The sequence below is a fragment of the Spea bombifrons genome, chromosome 2 (genome assembly GCF_027358695.1).
Source record: "Spea bombifrons isolate aSpeBom1 chromosome 2, aSpeBom1.2.pri, whole genome shotgun sequence".
NCBI classification, from domain to species: Eukaryota; Metazoa; Chordata; class Amphibia; order Anura; family Pelobatidae; genus Spea; species Spea bombifrons.
This window is the reverse complement of record NC_071088.1, coordinates 24454640-24474686: the sequence shown is the minus strand read 5'-3', so window position 1 is coordinate 24474686 and position 20047 is coordinate 24454640. Positions and strand designations below refer to the sequence as shown.

The following is a 20047-nucleotide window of genomic DNA, read 5'->3' as shown; positions in this document are numbered from 1 at the left end:
AGCTTATAGGTGCCCAGTCCCTTTAAACACAGTCTCTATAGTGTAAATGGGCCGGCTGAGGAGATATTTCTAATATTGTATATATGAGTAAATGGAACAGTGTATTTAATCAAAATCTGTAATGTTCACACGCGATAACATATATCTCACAGTACAATAATTATGACAAATTGCAGTTCATGGAGGATACATAGCTTGCATATTAATTCAATTCTACAAACATACACCATTAAATGCTAGTAAAAATGCAATTTGTCAAATAAGGAATGAAGTCTTGGCTGCTTGGAAGTATCTGATCTACATGTTGCATTGCTTACCTTGAGAAGTTCCCAGGTATGGTTATGAAGGGCCATATCCCCCTGGCCAAAAGAGCTGAGTGGCCCAGACTAATCCATAACTCAAGTCAGTGAGATTTTTTTTCAGAGACATATCTGAATAGTCACTTCATTGATTGAGCTATGCATTATACAGGGACAGATGAGCCCTTCTTACCGGGGAACCTCACAAACTATAGGAGTCTAGGTCAAATAACCATGTACATTAAAAGAAACCATCTTCTGTAATGTCTACTAAGCATCTACTATGAGTTCACTCTGGTGTATTGGCTGCAAAAAACTGTTACGACGGTGGAATTATTTAAAACTTAAACTTTAGGGGCAATACAATTTTTTAAACCCAACACTTAATGGTAAAGATGCCTGCATAATGCAATCCAAAATGGCTCTGCAGAGAGTTTCACACACAGAAAGGAGAGATCATAGGACTTTCATGTCAGAAATTACTGTTCTTTTAACAAAAGAAAAAACGATTTAAGTATCCAACAGACAGACAATTCCAAATAAATAACAGAAACACGCGTAGGTCGAGCTGATGTTTAAACTGATGACTCGTTAAACATAAAGATATTAATGCATAAAAAAATTATAAATCCCATCTCCGATTAAAGAATTCCTTTCCCTCTGGCTCCTGCCTTCATGAATAAAGAACACAACCCTGTGATTTCTGCTTCACTTAAGATTCCACTCTTGGTGTGGACGGATACCCGCATCTGTTGCCAACATCTCTGCATTTGATTTATATACTGCCTCTGGCAATGTTTTTCCCTGTGCGATGATAAATTATATCACATAGACTGATAACGCAAATTTTTTTCTTTTTTTTCAACTAGATTTTTGAAATCAGCTTTAAGGTGTTTTCAAATTATTTGAACACACAGTAATGGCCAGAATAATTCATGTTTAAGATAGAAGGAAATAAGAGAAAAGGATTTACGCCATTGTGAAGGTTTGGCGCTATTATACCTTAGGTTTTGTCATACAGCAAAATATTACACATTTCTCCTCACTCTTGCTTGTCTAGATCAGGGGCATTGAACCTTTTGTTTAATGATCTCTATGTAAAAGTAATGAAAATGCATTAAAATCTGGCACTCGATGTAATGAAGATATACCGTATTGGCTCGGATATAGGCCGCCCCCGTATATAGGCCGCACCCTAAAAGTTTGGTGCTTTTTTAAAGAAAAAGTTTTTTTCTTTAAAAAAGCACCAAAAAAAACATGCTGCCACTCTGTCCCCCCCCCGAGATATGCTACCACTGTCCTCCCTCCCCGAGATATACTGCCACTGTCCTCCTCCCCCCCGAGATATACTGCCACTGTCCTCCTCCCCCCCGAGATATACTGCCACTGTCCTCCCTCCCCGCGATACGCTGCCGCTGTCCTCCCTCCCCGCGATCCGCTGCCCTCCCTCCCCGCGATCCGCTGCCCTCCCTCCCCGAGATCCGCTGCCCTCCCTCCCCGAGATCCGCTGCCCTCCCTCCCCGAGATCCGCTGCCCTCCCTCCCCGCGATCCGCTGCCCTCCCTCCCCGAGATCCGCTGCCCTCCCTCCCCGCGATCCGCTGCCCTCCCTCCCCGCGATCCGCTGCCCTCCCTCCCCGAGATCCGCTGCCCTCCCTCCCCGAGATCCGCTGCCCTCCCTCCCCGAGATCCGCTGCCCTCCCTCCCCGAGATCCGCTGTCCTCCCTCCCCGCGATACGCTGCCGCTGTCCTCCTCTGCCCCCCCTCCTCGACTTACCGGAGCAGACTCCCGGGCGTCTTGCGGCGCCGGCGAGGGACATCTACGCAATACGCGTATGCAACTTCCGGTACCGGTACCGGAAGTTGCATGCGCGTATTGCGTAAATGTCTCCCGCCGGCCCCGCAAGACACCCGGGAGTCTGCTCCGGTAAGTCGGGTGTGGGCAGAGGTAAAACGCTTAGATAACCTCCCGTGCCGGTACTCCCCCACGTGGGAAGTGCTGGCAGGGGAGGCTGTCTGAGCGTATCGGGGAGAAGGATGCAGGTCCCCTGCACAGCTGCGGGGGATCTGTATCTTAACCCCGCTGCCTGCCCGGCGCCCGGGACTGCATGTCCCGGGCGTCGGGCGCTAGACCCCGAATATAGGCCGCACCCCCACTTTAAAAACTTAAAGTGGGGGAAAAAAGTGCGGCCTATATTCGAGCCAATACGGTAATTTAAACAATATTTGTATTGTTTGTAAGTTGTACTTGAACATCACCCCTGCTCCCCTAGATATGACTCGCAAGCTGGTGGGTGGCAGTGTGCTACCGGTAGCTTGTTGATGGGTCCTGGTCTACAACTAAGCTGGTCAATAAATGTATTTTTTTACAAGCATTTAGGCTGGTGTTTTAGACGTACACAGTTAAAACGCAATGCTAACTGTACACAGTGTAATGCATTTGACAAGACAGGACCAAGAAACGGGGCTGTCCCAGGAAATTTGGGACTGTTGCTGTAATTTTAACCTAATATGCTAGACAATCTTCATAACTGAAGCATACCATTCCCTGTTTCAACATTGTGGCTCTTCTTTGTAGTTTTTGTAAGTATTAAGTCAATTTTATTTGTAATTAGCATGTTTAAGAAATTTCTGCTCCGGTTTTGCACAAATAAGATTAAGATTCTCTGAACAGGTTAATTTGTTTTTGGCATGGGAGACCATTATCCACAAAACAGAAGGGAGTGGGAATTGTATTTTCTGTGTGCCACACTTATTGAAGGTAGAGGACACATATACAACTGGAAACATTGGTTGTCGGTGTCACAAGCTTCACAGATGTCTCCCATGTGATGAGTGTCTCTACTACCCAAAAGCATAAACACACATTTATCAGTGTTGAACCTCTGTCATTTATCTGACCGCTTAATCATGTAACTCTGAAACAAATAAACATGCTGAGCTAAATGTATACAGTATACATTGTTACATTAATAACACTATAACATAATATTATAATGATAATAATTCTATTCACATAGCCTTAGATGAAGTAAGTTTATTGGAAAGAAATAAAATAAAATCAACCTTTATTTTATGCTAACTTCTCAACACATCTGCCGTGAACAAACTTGAGTGTTTTTTCAATACTTATCTATATTTATATATATCCATATGCTAAAAATTTCAAATTAAAAATTCAGATGTAAGTTAAAACTACAAAGCTATTATAATAATCATTTAGCATTTCAGTGACACAATCCGCTTAAATCTTACAGAACAGTGTAACAAGTAAAATGAAACCCAATTACTTACTTTACTTTCAGACTGGCTAGCATGGCTTTGTCAATCCTGCAAAGACAAATTCAATACATGAATTAATTATTCAGTTTTTACAAACAGTACATGTGACATACGCAGGTTAACATTGACTTTTAACTTAGAAGGAGTCGCTACTGCTGAAATCTGCTTATGATCAATTACCTACTTCATGTTAGATGGTTAAGCTCAATCAGGGAAAGCCAATATTTGTCAGCTTAGAGAAAATATATGCCCATAACACATTGTGGGCTCTCGACTAGTAACACATTAATTGTATGCAAACCCACTTTAACATATACACGTGCATGGGCCACTTATAAAGCTTCATTAATACATTTATTTTCAACATCCGCTGCTATGTCAGGGCCCTCGTATGTGGCCGCACAACCCTAGGTGCTCAACACCCTGGAGAGTGCAGCCTCCCTGCCCAACTCCGCTACTGCGCATGAATTCCTCCATTCCATCATCATTGGGTGCTCTGGGTCATTACAGTCATCTTTATGGACCCAGTCCCTGACAAAAGGGGTAAGATAAAAGAGAAAATGGAGCTATACAGAGAAAGAGGAAGGGGAGATAAAAAGAAAGAGGAGAAAAGAGAGATAAAGAGACAAGAAAGAGAGAAAGTAGTGGGGCGATAAAGAGAACAAAGGCAGATAAAGAAAGGGAAATGATAGAGAGAAAGCAGAGATAGAAAAGAGAGATAAATAGAAAAGGAGAGGTAATGAGAAGGGGGGATCAGAGAGAAGAAGAGGTAAAGAAAAAGGAGAGAGCTAAAGGGAAAGGAGAAGAGATAAAAAGAAAAGGAAGTCATGAGATGAAAAATAAACAAAAAGGCGAGCGATAGGGAAAAGGCATGAGGTAAAGAGGAGGAGAGATAAAGAGAAAGGGGAGAAAATGGAAAGATAAAGATACATGAGGAGGAGAGAAAGATTAAGAATGAGAAGATAAACAGAACAAAAGAAAAAGGGTGATAAAGAGAAGGGGTGAGATAGAAAGAAAAGATAAGGAGAAATAGGAGGAAAGATAATGAGAAGGGGATCAAAGGAGAAAGGGGAGAGAAAAAGAAAAATGGAAGAGATATAGAGAAAAAGGAAAGATAAAAATAAATAAAAGAGAAAATGAGAAAGGGGAGGATCAAAGAGACGGGAGAGATAAAGAGAAAGAAGGGGTAAGTGAGGCCTGCAGTTCTTTACATGTTGGTCTGGGTTCTTTTGTGACCTCCTGGAGTCACTGATGCACTTTTGGAGGAATTTTGGTAGGCCAGCCACACCTGGGAGGTGCACCACTGTTCCAAACTTTCTCCATTTGTACATAATAGCTCTCACCATGGCTTGTTGGGAGTCCCAGAGCCTTAGAAATGGCTTTGTAAATTTTTAATACTGAGAGATGTTAGCCTACTTCACTTGTTGTGTTAGATTCATCAGGGCTGGCAGTAATCATCAGTCTTGTAAAATTGAACCCAATTAAAATATTTTTTGTTGTTAAAGTGTGACAAATATGCACAAATCGAAGAAATAGGGACGGGGCAAATACCTTTTCACAGTGTTGTATGTTTGGAGCCCATTTATTTAATGCAATTACAAAACTACAGATGTGACTGGGAGAAATTAGCTTATCTTATTTAATTAAAACAAAAAAGTCTGTGTTTAAAATAAATTAAGTGAACCAGTGGGTATATATTAACTGAGAAGCATAATTTGTTAATCTGTGCTAGCAATTAAAGAAGCAATAATAATTTTACGGTATGAGACCGCCAAATGTTTCATGTCTTTCCAGTTTTTTATAAACATCATACTTGATATTGCTGTTCCTAACATTAGACTCCAAACACTATATATATATATATAAAGCACTTTCAAGAGATGGTCAGCACTCTTTAAATCAGGTCAGGTCTTTAAATCAACAATGTTTCTTTATTCAAACAAAGTCAACGTTTCAGTCATTTCTGACTCTTTATAATCCATATTAATGTAAAGGGGTTGGCTTTGAATTTGTCTTTCTTAAGTAAATTTGATTTGCTCAAGAACCAAATCAGTAGCCATGCATTTTAATATGGGTAACTATGGCATCTCCATGAGTGACCAGTTTTCTCTTTCACTCTGTACAGTAGAACATCTCAATAAATAACATTTCTCAGCACAAGGTGTGGAAAGAATAAAATTGTAGATAGAACTGGAATAGAAGTCAAAGAGTTTCTGACAGCAACTAGTTGAATCCAGTAACAATATGTCAGTCAGTTGTTAGAACGCATTTTACTATAAACACACAATTGTATATTTTCAAGACTTTCCAAGGTTGAAAAATATTTACAGTATATACAAATGCAAAAAAAAAGATTTTGCACATAACAGTCATAACCGTTATATTATTGTAACTTTACAGTTTTATATTACATTTTTGTGGATTGGAAGATGGATCTTATTAAAATGATAGACTATGGCTGTCCTTCTGAATTGGTGGTCTTCAAGACTTTTCCGAATCATACACAAAACATCACAGAGAAGATATTTGCCTTTAAAGAAAATGATTGCGTGGCCGGAATAGAATACAGGAGCTAGAAGCAACCATTTCTTAAAGGGAAACAGTTGTAGCTTTTACCATAACTAAGTTAATTTATTAAAACTACCCATAGTAGATCATGCTTTACAGCTTTGTCTTGTCAACTACAGCTGTTCTGAGGAGGGCTGCCATCTGTGGCAAATGATTGCAAAGCCAGCATATTTAATAGATTTCCTGTCTTGAAGTTTTCTTCTTTCTCCTACAAATGGACAAAGGTCACCTGAACAAATCAACAACAATCAGCAGCTTAACAACATGTCTTGTTGTTAAGCTGCTGATTGTTGTTGATTCGGTCAAGTGACCTTTGAGATAACCGGATGGACAGGAATAACCACGCCGATTCTGAAAACAGAATTAATGTAAGGTGTCAATGCCTTAACCGTATTTAGCATATAGAATTTAGAATGTTGGAAAAATTAGAAATCCAATACGATTTGTTTTTTTTAAAAAAAAGTATATTTATACATTTATCTATAAAATAACCCAAGGGTATCGGTAGTAAGATAAAGCACAGTGGCTCCCATAATGTGGCACCAACTCACAGCATTTAGTGCAATTTGAGAAACACATAAGGATGCGATGCACTGGAACGTTTGCATTTTTTGCATCATATCGTGAGGTGGAGAGAGACACGAATACACGAGAACAAAATACATTTCATCAGTTGAAAGTATTAGTAGATAGTGATCAAAAAACGTGGCGTAATTCTAGTAATGCCTTGTTTTGAACAGCTTTTCTTTGAGTAGCTTTTTCTTTCTGCAGTGGGGGGATTAAATGTAGTTTTTAAGCGAGTATTTTAGAATAGGAAAAAGGAAATGTCCCGGTTTTCCCAAAAATGATGTAACCATAACCACAAACTCCTAAGAACGGACGCTGAGGCACACTGGATACAGTGAAATCTTTACAATTTGTTGCACATGCTGGGCAGAAACATGCACAGATGTTTTGATGCACAATGCATCTTTTTTAATGGGCTAATTTGTCCTATCATTGTGCCTCGAAATGTCTTCTCACAATTTATTGCACATACGGGCAGAAATGCGCAGATTGTATCCGGTGCGCCTCCTTTCTTCTTTGCGTGCTACAGTGTTGCACAGAGGGAGCAGAGGCAGAGTTTAGAAGACACAATAAAGAGCCCTGATATTATTTTGGATAATGCTTACACACTTTGTGCAGTTTTTTTAATCTAGCCACATTCCTTTGCATGCTTGTGGCTATTCACAAAGGCCCATATACGAGCACAGTATGTGATTATTATCTTACCCACTCTTTTTCTGTCTTTATATTTTCTATATGTATGGTTGTAACTTGCTGCTCATGGGTTTTATGAGAGTTAATTAGGGACCAGAATTGGCTGGAGAAGAAATGAGAATTGAGAGCTAGAACTAAGTTCTCATCAGCTTTATGTCCCTTGCATCCATATAGATTGTTCCTATTGTTTCATTACACCTCACCCAGAACTTTAAAGTGGAAACCTTATATATATTTTATCCAAAAAGCACATGATATAGAAAAAATACAATATCTGAAGAGATGCACTAACATTTATCTTGGTTTATTCCTGGTAATTAATGCAGTTAACTGCAGACTGCAGTCTGTAATATGATGTTGAGATTGTCTTCACCCAAAAAGAATGTTTTCCTATATAGTGCCCAAAAGACCACAACTGTTAATGTTTACTAACTTATCATTATTGATTATTTTTAAACCCTTAAGGACCAGTCTGTTTTTTTTATTTATTGTCCCCTTTTGACCAGAGAATTTTTTTTTGTGTACCCACACAAGTTATTTATTGTTTTTTTCAGGACAAGAAGGGCTTTTTGATCATATCATCTAATTTACTATAACAAAAATAAAATATTCTGAAAAATTAAAAAAAACACTTTTTCTCACTTTTATTTGAAAAATCTTTTACTCATTAAAAAAGCTAATAAAAAAACCTGCTAAATAGATTCTACTATTTGTCTTGAGTTTCTAAATACCCAATGTTTTTATGGTTTTTTTCTTTTCTCTGCAAGTTATTGGGCAATAAGTACAAGCAGTGTTTTGCTATTTCAAAACCATTTTTTTCAAATCTGGTCATTCTGCCCTCATGTGCTATTTCGGGTATCTTTGAAGCAGGTCAATTCTATTCACCCCATCAAACCATATATTTTTTAAAAGTAGAGACCCCAAGGTATTTCAAATGCTGGTATTTTAACCCTTTCCATGCAGTAATAATTTATTTTGTGTTTTTTATCACACAAATTATACTTCAGGTATGGATTTACATATATCACTGTCACCCCAATATGTGTTCAGCAACATCTCCCAAGTACAGTGACACCCCCCATGCACTGGAAAGTGCGCATTTTTTAACTTGGAACATGTAACTGGTCCTATTGTCCCCATGTCATAATTGGGCCATCTTTGAAGCCGACTAATTCAATTTATCCCATCAAACCATATATTTTTGAAAACTAGACACGACAAGTTAATTCAAATGCTAGTTTTAAACTTTTCCATGCACTAATTTTACCACCAGCATTTGTCAAAACTTGTGGTGGTATTTTTTGTGTGGTTTTTTTCACACATATTGTACTTCAGGTATGAGTTTACCACTCCTGGTTTATATCCTTGTCAAAGGACACCCCAATATGTGTTCAGCAACTCTCTTGAGTACAATGATAGCACCCATGCATGGGTTTGTCTTGTTTGGGGGATAAAAGGCCACAGTGTGCTTTTTCCCCCATTTTGGTCATTGTGTGCCTATGACCTTTGAACCCAGCCACTCCAATTTACCCCATCAAACCTTGGGTATTTGAAACGCTAGTATTTTAACTCTTTCCATGTCATGATTTTTGGGGAGATACAGTGCTAATTTTAGCACTTGCTCATAATAATAAACTTAATTTTTTTATTTTATTACTTTTTTTACTTTTTTTTACATTTTGCTGCAACTGGATGGTTTCCCTGATGGTAACATCGCTGCATAATTATTTTTACATGTTACCACATTTTTTTTTAGATGTATTTTAGATATATTTTATTTTTTTCCATTTTTTTTTTACTGACCGTTCTTGTGCGACTGGCACTTCATTGGTCACTAAGGTGTTAATATATAAACGTCATTTTAAGTGAAATACCAATATTGTATTTCTTTTTAAAATGTATTTACTTGATAAATTGGTTATGCAGCAAACATACAGGTACCAGCATGTTTGCTTGCAGCAAACGGCAATATATAATTTTCATAGCAAGTTTACGCCTCATTTATCACTAACAGTTTTGTCCTGGTACAAAGGGGTTTTGGATGAGTCCAGGGAAACTATCAGCGCCCTTCAAACCAAGTAATTATACCCTCTGAATCAGCTGATAGAAAGCCCATAGCTCAGCTGGTTGATATCTTAAATCAACAAAACAACAGGATAACTATAGCATAGACCTCTCTCCAGAAAAAGAGGTTGGTCTTTCCTGCCATACAATAAGCTGGGAAGTCAGAAAATTATTACCAAACCACATACCCTCATCATTTCAGGTGTCCATATTGGGACACCTGTCTTTGGGGGGTGACACAAAGGTAGGGACAAGACCAGGAAGTTGGTGATGCCCACCTTTCCTGAATAGCCATCTCGACACGAGGCCACGTGGGAGCACAGACCTCCATTGATTTTACACCTCCCAGGGGATCTCCCTAACTGACCCATGTTCTCCTTTGAGACAGGGGGACAGTGTCTGAAAATCAGGTACTGTCCTGCAAAAACCAGGACAGTTGGGAGGTATGGGACCATATTATTCTATTTCCACCAATCATCCACAAATATTGGATTAAGCCACAGTGACCAATTCACTCTTCCCTTTTATGTAATTGATGAAGAATGGCCTGTCTTCTCTGAAGAGTTGAGTGAGTTTGCTAACCACTACTGCACCCAGTATATATATTTTATATATACATTAGCTAGTGATTGTGAACCATGTATATGCAGTATTATTTTTTATTTATAAAGTATTTTACCAGGAAGGATACATTGAGATTTCTCTTGTTTTTAAGTATGTCCTGGGTTTACAAACATTGCATTGTTATAATAGGAATATGAATGGAGCGAGAAAAGCGTTACCAAGAACAGGAGTATGGTCATATATTATTTTATGTTAGTGGTTAGTGGTGTATTAGTTTATATCTATGTGTATATATATATATATATATATATATATATATATATATATAATATCTAAATCATTGTATCCCTATAGAACAGGGGCGTCCAACCTGCGTCCCTCCGGCTGCTGCAGGACTACATCTCCCATCCTCCTCAGCCAGTCCCTTAGCATTATGGGAGATGTCGTCCTGCAGCAGCTGGAGGGCCGCAGGTTGGACGCCCCTGCTATAGAAGATGGAAAATGGAAACATTACAAAAAACAATGAAGAACGAAAATAAGGGAATTTGGTGGTTTGTCTACCTGATAAAATCTTAATTTAGTATATTTGGTGGAGTTTCTGAAAATACTTACCTGCAGTGAGGGTTATCATCAAAATACAGTCATCATGTATCACATAATACACAAGGAATCTACCCTATGCAAAGAGGGTCTATGAATGGGACCTGTTGGCTTTCCCACATTACGTAGGATAAGATGCCCCTTCTATCCAATAGACCAAGTTTGCTGCCTTGTTCAAATGCTTCATCTTCATTCTTTCTTACAAAAGATACTGTTAAAGTACTGATTTGTTCCCTTGTGGTATCTCATTTGGATTACTGCAACTCCCGACTAACTGGGCTCACCTCTCCCACCTTTCACTGCTCCAATCCATCTTGAATAATTTTCCAGACTGATTGTATTATCTGATTGTTTATCATCTGCCATCCTGTATTGGCTCTCCATATCCTCCTGAATTACAGAGCAATGAGCAACACTGCATTCCCTACACCTTTGCTCTTATCCGAAAAACACTATCTTCAACCGTTATCACTTCTTTCCGCCAGTAAATCCAGGATTTTACAAATTATGTAGCGCTAATAAATGGAAAATCAGTTTAATGTTAAAATTGCATACTACATATATTCTATTTTGCCTGTGATAAGCAAGAGCTAAGCTCAGTCTAATGTATTATTACGCAACAGAGAGCACTATTCCTTGGAGATCACAAGCAGCTGAGGTTAGCCTGGATCCAGTAGGCCATTTATATAATCAGGCCTTTTACATGTTACTGTAAATAAACCACTTACAGTTTCAAAGCATAAGCTATATTTATATATATATATATATATATATATATATACAAAAAATATAAACCACTACTTTCTTCTACCACACTAATAGCTTTCCCTAGAAGTGAGAATGCCAAGTTGCAGTCACATGACTTTAGTCTAGAATAGTAACAACTCTATGTTACAGAACAAGGTAAGAGAAATTCAAACATTTGCTAGAAAAAACATGATTTTTTTTAAAGCATTCTTCTACAACAGTAGACAGGGTAATTTTTTTAGCATTGATATCTAAAACTAAGTTATTACATAAGCAATTTCCTAAACCTATCCAAGGTTGGTAGGTTTTGCTGAACCATCTTGTTCAATATGGAAGCCAAAATGCTATAAGGCAAGAGTAAAAATATTTGGCTAAGGATTTCTTTCATATGATAGGTGCCACTGTTAAAAATGCATGTTCACCATCATCCCCTGAATGCAGTTATAGCCCATATACATATACAAAACTCTCTCTTACATGGTACACTGGTTTTATTTTTTTTTAATACATTTGGGTTGAGGCACTTTTGTTACACTTTTTATTTTTTCATATTATTACTATTATTATTTACTTCATCTTTTTGTGCTGCTCTAATTAGTGCATAACTAGAGGTCTCCTTTGGGTCTTTTTAGACCTGTGAAATCTCTCTAACAACTCGAGGTTATTCTCAAAGATGGCTTAATGTGATCACTGTGGTCCATATCATTAATTATTTTTTTATTTTGATTTAATGTTATTTTATTTTGAAAATATAATTATGTTAACCATAGTTCAATCTACCTCTGATATATATTGTGTTATTATTATCACAAATCTGTGTAGGATTTATGATCTACTAAGGGATTTGTGCACAGCATGATCAATACTAATACTATAGTCCACTAATAGACATCAAAAACATTTGAATTCTCTAAATTCTAAATTGGCAGCTTGTGATATATTTTAGTAATTTTTGATTCATTAGGTTATGGGGGTAAAATATAAGAATCCTTAAAGTAACTTTGGTATGAGTCTGGCTTCTTGGATTCCAACTAAGGCAGAATGTAGATATGTCATCATATCAGGATGTAAGATTAGATGACAGCCTACTTCTATGAAGTATTGGGTGTAATATCAAAAAGCCTGGCTTTTTAATTAGAAAAACCATGGGTATCTATTCTGGGAAAATTAGGAATAACAGCATTATAAAAACCACTAGAGCTATGGATGTATGTAACGTTTCAGGTGGGCGGGACACGCCAAAAAACTTGCGGGCATGGGCGGGCATGCTGGTGTTGTGGGCGGGAGCGGACGGTCAAACACAGTACCTGCAATCCCGCGCAGTCCCGCAAGGCTGCCTTCGCACTGCTCCCTCTGTCTCTTCTCCTGCTCCGCATCTCCTCTCTTGCTACGCCCAGGAACACAGCAGAGTCACGTGATGTGACGTCACTTCCCGTGACTCCCTGGGCGGAACAAGAGAAGAGACGCTGTGAGGGAGTAACATGAAGGCAGCCTTGCGGGACAGCGCGAGAAATCTGCAGTTCAGGTAAGGAGGTGGGCGTGATTGACCACATATGTGGCTGGAGCGGTCAGGATTGACCACATATGTGGCGGGAGCGGTCAGGATTGACCACATATGTGACGGGAGCGGGCGGGATTGGACACACATGTTACAGGAGCGGGCGGGAGTGGACCAAAAATCAGCAGGAGCGAGATTAAAAAAGGGTACAACACAGGGTACAAACCATTAAAAAAGGTAGACTATGTAAAACGGCTTGTGGCTAAATAAAGCTCTGCTGCCCCGGAGAGAAAAAGAGTGACCTGGAGACCCTAGGAAGCACTTCAAACCCAGGGAGTTTCCCGGCATGCATGTAAAGCTGTACAATATACACTATATGACCAAAAATATATAGACATTTGACCATTACACCTATATCAGCTTATTCGACATCTCATTCCAAAACCATGGGCATTAATATGGAGTTATCCTCCCATATTTGCAGCTATAACACCCTCTACTATTCTGGGAAGGTTTTCCATAAGATCTTGGAGTGTATTTGTGACCATTCAGGCAAAAAGAGGATTTGTGGGGTCAGGCATGTATGTTAGACTTGTGGCTTTTAATCCACGTTCCAATTCATCCCAAAGGTGTTCAGTGGGCTTAAGGTCAGGGTTTTGTGCAGGACACTTGAGTTCCTCCACACCAGGCTGATCAAATCATGTTCTTATGCACCTTGTTTTGTGCTCAGGGAAACAGTCATGCTGGAACAAGAAAGGACCTCCAAACTGGTGCCACAAAGTTGGAAGTATACAATTGTCTAAATTGTTTTTGTACACTTTAACATTACCCTTCACCGGAGCTAAGGAGCCTAGCCCAAACCCTGAAAATATTTTTTATAGAATAAAATATATTAAAATATATTTTTTAAAATAAGGGGAATATAAGGAAAACAATAAAAAAGAAAGTAAGTTATGTACCAGTATGTATCAGTTTTGCAGCTGTATATTTTTCTTGTTTAAAAAGTTGCCATTTGGTATACAAACTGACCTTTACCTTATCTTTGTGCCATAAAAAGCAATGGATACATCATTTTAGTAAGTAAACATTACAAAAACATTCTTGCAATTACACAAGTACACAGACTGCTAACAAATAAAGTGAATTAGCATTTGCGGGTATTTTTAATTAAACTCCTGCCTCCTCTGCCTGTGTCTGGATTTACAGTGATAAATTAAAGTGAAGCATTATACAATACATCAGTAGGCGTGACATCAATGCTAAGCCTCTTCCTTAACTTCTGTGCTACCACTCGCCTGTTCTCAAACCACAGAAGCATAACAAGTTTCCTAGAAATGTCATCCCTCTAATGGTAGCAATAATACCGTAGTTTTATTGAGAATGGCTATACTAAGGAAAGCTCGACATAGTTATTAACACAAAACCAATGAGTCATGTTTGTCTATTAATATTGCCATAGTGGGCACAAAAGAAGATTGAAGCCGAGAACTGGATGGCCAGTCTGGGCCTCCACCACCCACATTCTCTGTCTAAATCTATACCTACACCTGGTGCTATATGTTCCTTTCCCAGATGTATTTACAGATTATAATATAGAAAGTTTTAGAAATCTTAGTATGGGTTCAAGAAAGTAAGGAGGTACGAACAGAGTAGAAGTACATGTTTCATGTACAGGCCAACTATATATATCAACGGATTTACTTTTTTAATTTGTTGTCCCTTTAATGTAATTTTAGATAAATGATCTACTTTGACTTGTTTAAGATTCTTCTTTTTTACATATGCCAGAGATACCCAAAGCCTTGCTGCAGTTACAGAAAAGAAAGCTTCTTATTTTTTTGGTTTAAAATAACTTTAGTACGATTAAATTTATATCTTGTTAGAGCTCTCACAGTGGATGCAGTTGTGCATGAGCTGGCACAAAGGAGAAAAATATATCTCCATATCATATTGTGTGGTTTTATAACAGAAACTTAATTTAGTGCACAGGCTAACATCTTTGACCTGATAGTCCTTTTCCTTTCGCCATGTCATTTATTTTCCTTCTTTTTGATGACGTGTTCATCCTCCTTTGTACATACCTCAAGTCCAAGTTTTGTTTTCCTACATAACCAATATTATGGCATATCAGAGACTTAATGTCATGACAAAGGTATTCTGTAGGACCCCATAGCGGAGATAGGAACCACAGAACAACTAGAACAGAGAAAACAATGAAGCAAGCTAAGTCTGGAACCAGGAATAAGAAATGTCAGAAGCCAAACCGCATGCAGGAGTCGGGTCACAAACAAGCCAAGCCAGAACCAGTACTGGAAGTTGGCATAGGCCAAATCAAAAGGCAGGCGCAAGGTAGCTGGATATGCCGGCTAAGAACCAGAAATCACAAAGAACTAGTTGGGTCAAAAACACTAAATTGGGCCAAGCAGAATACTGGAGAGCAACATTGAAAAGACACCAAGCAATGGCAATATCAGACTGCAGACTAAAGGTTCAAATAACGTACTTCTGGGTTCATCTGAGGTCAGGAAAGGGTGGAACCAGGTAAAAACCTACTCTGGGCATGCAATGTAGTGGAACAACTGAGGTAGCAGTTCGTCCTGGGAAGTCATCACTATTTTTCAGGTATCCATTTTAATTGGATAGCAATTCAAGCTTTAATGTTCCCATTTCTTACCAGTCCTTTTTGAAATTCTGTAACTGGTCCATTTGTTCTCAATGAAATTTATTAGATTTGTCAAGCCAAAGAACCACTCCACTTTTTTCATTTCTCAAGTAAACAATGTAGCTAAGGTCTCCTAAATCGAAACAGAGCGAGATTATATTTCTCTCACTGCAGGAACAGTGAGAACTTCATCGACGGCGTGAAAAGCTGTTATCTATCACAAATTGGTTGGGATGAAAATTACTTTTTGAACTTAAAGAGTTCCTTATTTTCTATTAGAATCTATGGATCCATACATATAACCTTTTGTAAGCAGTTGTTATTTTAATGGCAAAGTCATATCATTAAGCGCATCTCTGATTCCTATCACAACTAAGGGGCAGGGAAATATGATGACTATGGGAAACTTTTACACAATGAAATAATGTATTTCTGATGAATATCTGGGCATTCATCACCACAATGAATGATGATTTTAGTGTTTCATTTACTTATACTCAGCAGCATACTCAGAACTGTACCTGTAGGTTGTGTTATCTATATTACCTTTGGAGAGATACAGACATTTGCTATCAGGTATGGATAACTAGACAACAGCTCCATCTGTCCTTAAATTCTCCACATTCCATGTATCTCAACTGGGACACTTGTGTTGAGGTATGGGGTGAGGAGAAGTGAAGGAGAGGGTGGTGTGCCACTAGAAGGGCATCAGGTTGGGGCATGACCACCTAACCGGCTTATAGAAAGAGTCACTTTGTAGTTCAGCACAGACTTTCATTGATTTTACTGCTCCCCAGGGAAGTAAAGGAAGGTCAGAGGATCTCTCCAAAAGGCCCACGGCCCTCGCTGCCTGTAAAAGCGGGACAGTGGGCAAGCGACCCAGGACAGGAGAACACTGAGTCAAATCGAGACTTTTGGGAGGTATAGAGTTCTGATGTGTAAGTAGAAATTCATCTTTGTAGATTATGCAAAGACCCTTTGATGTAATATGTGTATATATATATATATATATGCGATTTGATTGGGGCTGTGGAAAGCAAGGAAACACAAGAGTATTAAACAAAATGCATTCGATTCACACCAGGAATCAAACAATACCAGCTGTTAATTCAAAAGACTGCTGTTTAGTGGCCACCAAAGTAATAAGCCTGTTAAGGAGTTAATTGAATAACACCGACGGCAAATACCACAGAGTTTGCGATAGAAACCTAGGAAAGGTCATAAAAGACTTGAAATTTTTGCGTGGCTGTTTGCCGCCATGTGCCCCGACCAACCCCAGTGTATTAAAAATGTGGTTATATGTACATAATACATACACATGGTCTAAAGAATATAACTTTAAATGTACCAATAGAAACGTGTCACATGTATTCAAATACCCATGCAGTCCACATGCATACCATGTACTGCTGTACTGCTGTTGTTGGAGTATACTCACATCACTGTCAGCCACAAAGAGAGGTTGACTTAATATATCCCATGTTTACCGATGCTAAATGTGATGTTGTACAGTGCTGCAGAATGTAAGTCAATAAATAATTATTAACTCTCGGGAAACACTTAAAGAAATGACTTATGAATTCTGCAAGTTGTAACGACTTTGGTCGCTGATGATTTTAACCATGGTAAATCGATAGCCAAAGGCTGCCTGGGGCTGATGAGAGTTAGAAACAAGCTTCTGGATTGCACTAGGCCACCAAGCTGGTGTAGCCTCAGATTATTACTTTTTTATTATTACTTTATAAAGAACTATGTTCACCAAGTTACAGTCATGGCCACATAAATCATTCACGTAGATGAACAGGTAGAGCCATTATTATAAATATTACACGGCAAGCACAGTGTAGGCGCAATCAGGAGATTTTTCCCTTTTTCGGTATCAGGGCTGTGTTTTCAAGAGCGTTTTAAAATGCATAAATCCACTCACCCTCAAATAACTTGTTCCCCTAGAGATATAATAGACATCAGCCATGGGGGAATATCATCTGTTAACGTAACTCTTCCAGTTCTCTGCAATTTATATTAGGTACAAAAAAATGTATCTGCCTTCAGATATTTCTACTGTAATCATCGATGTAAACAAAATGTTTATTGGAACCACATATTAAAGTGCTATGAAAACCGTATCTACTTACTGGGGGATAGGAAACTAATGTTTGCAAATAAGCACGTGGATGTATTTTGGATCTACCCAACCGTGACATCAAACTCTAGATTTACCCTCCAGGCATCTATAGGTATAACTTTCACCTTGCACCTCACCCCGGTATGAAATACATAGTACAGACAGGGTATAGGGAGTAATAGAGAGAATAACAAGCAACGAGCGCTTAACATTGGTCAAGGCAATGATGATTGTGAGTGGGGTTCCCACCAAGCTCTTCTCTGTTACCATCTCTATGAAAGTGGCACTTTGGGCACTGCCTGGTCTTGTAGACAATAAGCACTGGCGATGCCACTGTGCAGGAAACTGGCAATGCCAGAAATTGAGTCATCAAGCCCACTAGACAATGGCATACTGCTGGCAAATGTTAGAAGTGTATCTATACCAATACACATTTTTATGCAGTAGTTTTAAAATAACATTTAAAAAAAACCTCTGAGATTAGATGGAGGTGGGGTAAACGCGGGAAGATCTGTTTTGGGAAAACAACCGTTCTACACGTCATGAACACATTTGAACCTTGAAGTCTTGTTGGTAGCAAAACACTAAAATCACCAAAAGCCTGCCTGCTTTCTAAGTAACTCCCTATGTTACAATCTCTAATGTTGCAAATGCACACAATAGGATTCCATTCACTGGGCTCTGTGATATTTGTCAGATGCTACCATTTCTCGTACATCTGAACAGTCTGCTCCTCTGTAACCTTACAGGTCAAAGTCAGCAACACACATACATGATCCAGTGCCACTGAAATCACATACACACACAGCTACAACAGCAGCACATTACACAACCTGGGGAACTAATAATAATAATAATAATAATATTATCGTTATTATTATTAACAATAATGATAATAATATAATTAAATTAATAATAATGATAATAATATAATTAAATTAATAATAATGATAATAATATAATTAAATTAATAATAATAATAATAAAATAATAATAATATTAATAATAATTCATAATTAATGTCTCTAAAGGGAACTGGGTTGTCAAGTTAATATGACCCTGCATGAAATCAACAGCTGTCATCCTTGACATTATAGTACCCTGACCCACTCCAAGTACCCCTCAGGATCATAAGTGGGTGTTACAAGAACACCCATCTATTAGAATTAACCCCATGGAGTTTATCATTGTAACAATTACAAGAGTGTAACATTTCACTTTAACATATGTAGTTAATGTATTGCCAAAGAAGGGGAAGCACACCACAATGAATGCACATTCTGGTCCTGAAGGAGTTAAGATCTCTATTACACACACTGCACTAAAGAGTAAAACATGTAAATATCAAACAAGAAGCTTTTTAACCTATTCCCATCCGCTGAATGTTGGATCAAACAGAGCTGCAGTACAGAATATACTGCTTTGCAATGTGTTACTAGTCCCTGTAGCAGAAAGGGGGGGGTAAATGCTATTCCTCCTGCAGGCAGAATATCTTTCATAAAGTTAAATGGACCCCCAAACCTACCAGCCGTATCCTCCAAAGGAGACACTGCGTTTTCTTCTAAACATCTCCGCTGGTCCTGATCACCCTGGCGTCTGTAGCAACGACCTCTGCTCCTGATGATAGCAGCACAGCCAGATGAGGAGTGAAGGAGAGAAGAAGCAGGAGAGGAGAGGAGAGCTCCAGCTAGCGCTAAGACTCATAAGCACTCTCAGGCTGGCACCGCTCACAAGCTGTGCTCCAAGCCCTGTAGCAAATCCTCTAGTCCCTCAGCTTCCTGCTTTAGCTCGTTCATTGACCTCTCTCAGCAAGAAATGTTGAAGTCAACTTCTTTCACTTTGAGGAGGAGCCCTGATCTATCTGAGGCTGGGTGCCTGATTGTTGAGACCGCTGGTCATTTCATTGTGGCCATGCATGTTTAAATTGCCTTACTGTGTCAACATCTACCACTTCTGCCAGGAAGTGGTTCCACTTATCTACCACCCACTCAGTAAAGTAAAACTTCCTTACATTACATTTAAATCTCTGATCCTCTAGTTTTAGGTCGCGACCTTTTGTTATAACATTTCTCCTCCCTTGAAATAAACATCCCTCTTGTACTTAGTTTAACCCCTTTAAGTATTTCAATGTTTCGATCCCATCCTCTCTCCCTTTTCTCCAAGCCGTAGATATTGAGATCCCTTAGTCTTTCCTGATAATGTTTATGCTGCAAACCATTCATCATTTAAGTACCTAAACGCTCTCCAGAATGCCAATATATTTCCGGAGATGGGGTCTTCAGAACTGTATACAATACTCTAGGTGACTTGCCGCATTCTCTTTTACATTTCAAAAACAGCACTTTTTACACTGCAATATCGCCCTTCATCTTAGTCAATC

General features: G+C 38.7%; 1 protein-coding gene across 1 annotated transcript in view; it reads right to left on the bottom strand.

The window, feature by feature from the left end:
• The window catches only part of RAP1GAP2 (RAP1 GTPase activating protein 2), a 215044-nt gene extending 195725 nt beyond the window's left edge, over positions 1 to 19319 (bottom strand). Inside the window, exons 1-2 of the mRNA XM_053457170.1 lie at positions 19193 to 19319; positions 3592 to 3627 (exon numbers count right to left, since the gene is read on the bottom strand). Coding sequence (XP_053313145.1) covers positions 3592 to 3627; positions 19193 to 19236 — 80 coding nt within the window. The 5' untranslated portion in view covers positions 19237 to 19319. The remainder of the gene's footprint in view (positions 1 to 3591; positions 3628 to 19192) is intronic.
• Between the last annotated feature and the right edge of the window lie 728 nt (positions 19320 to 20047).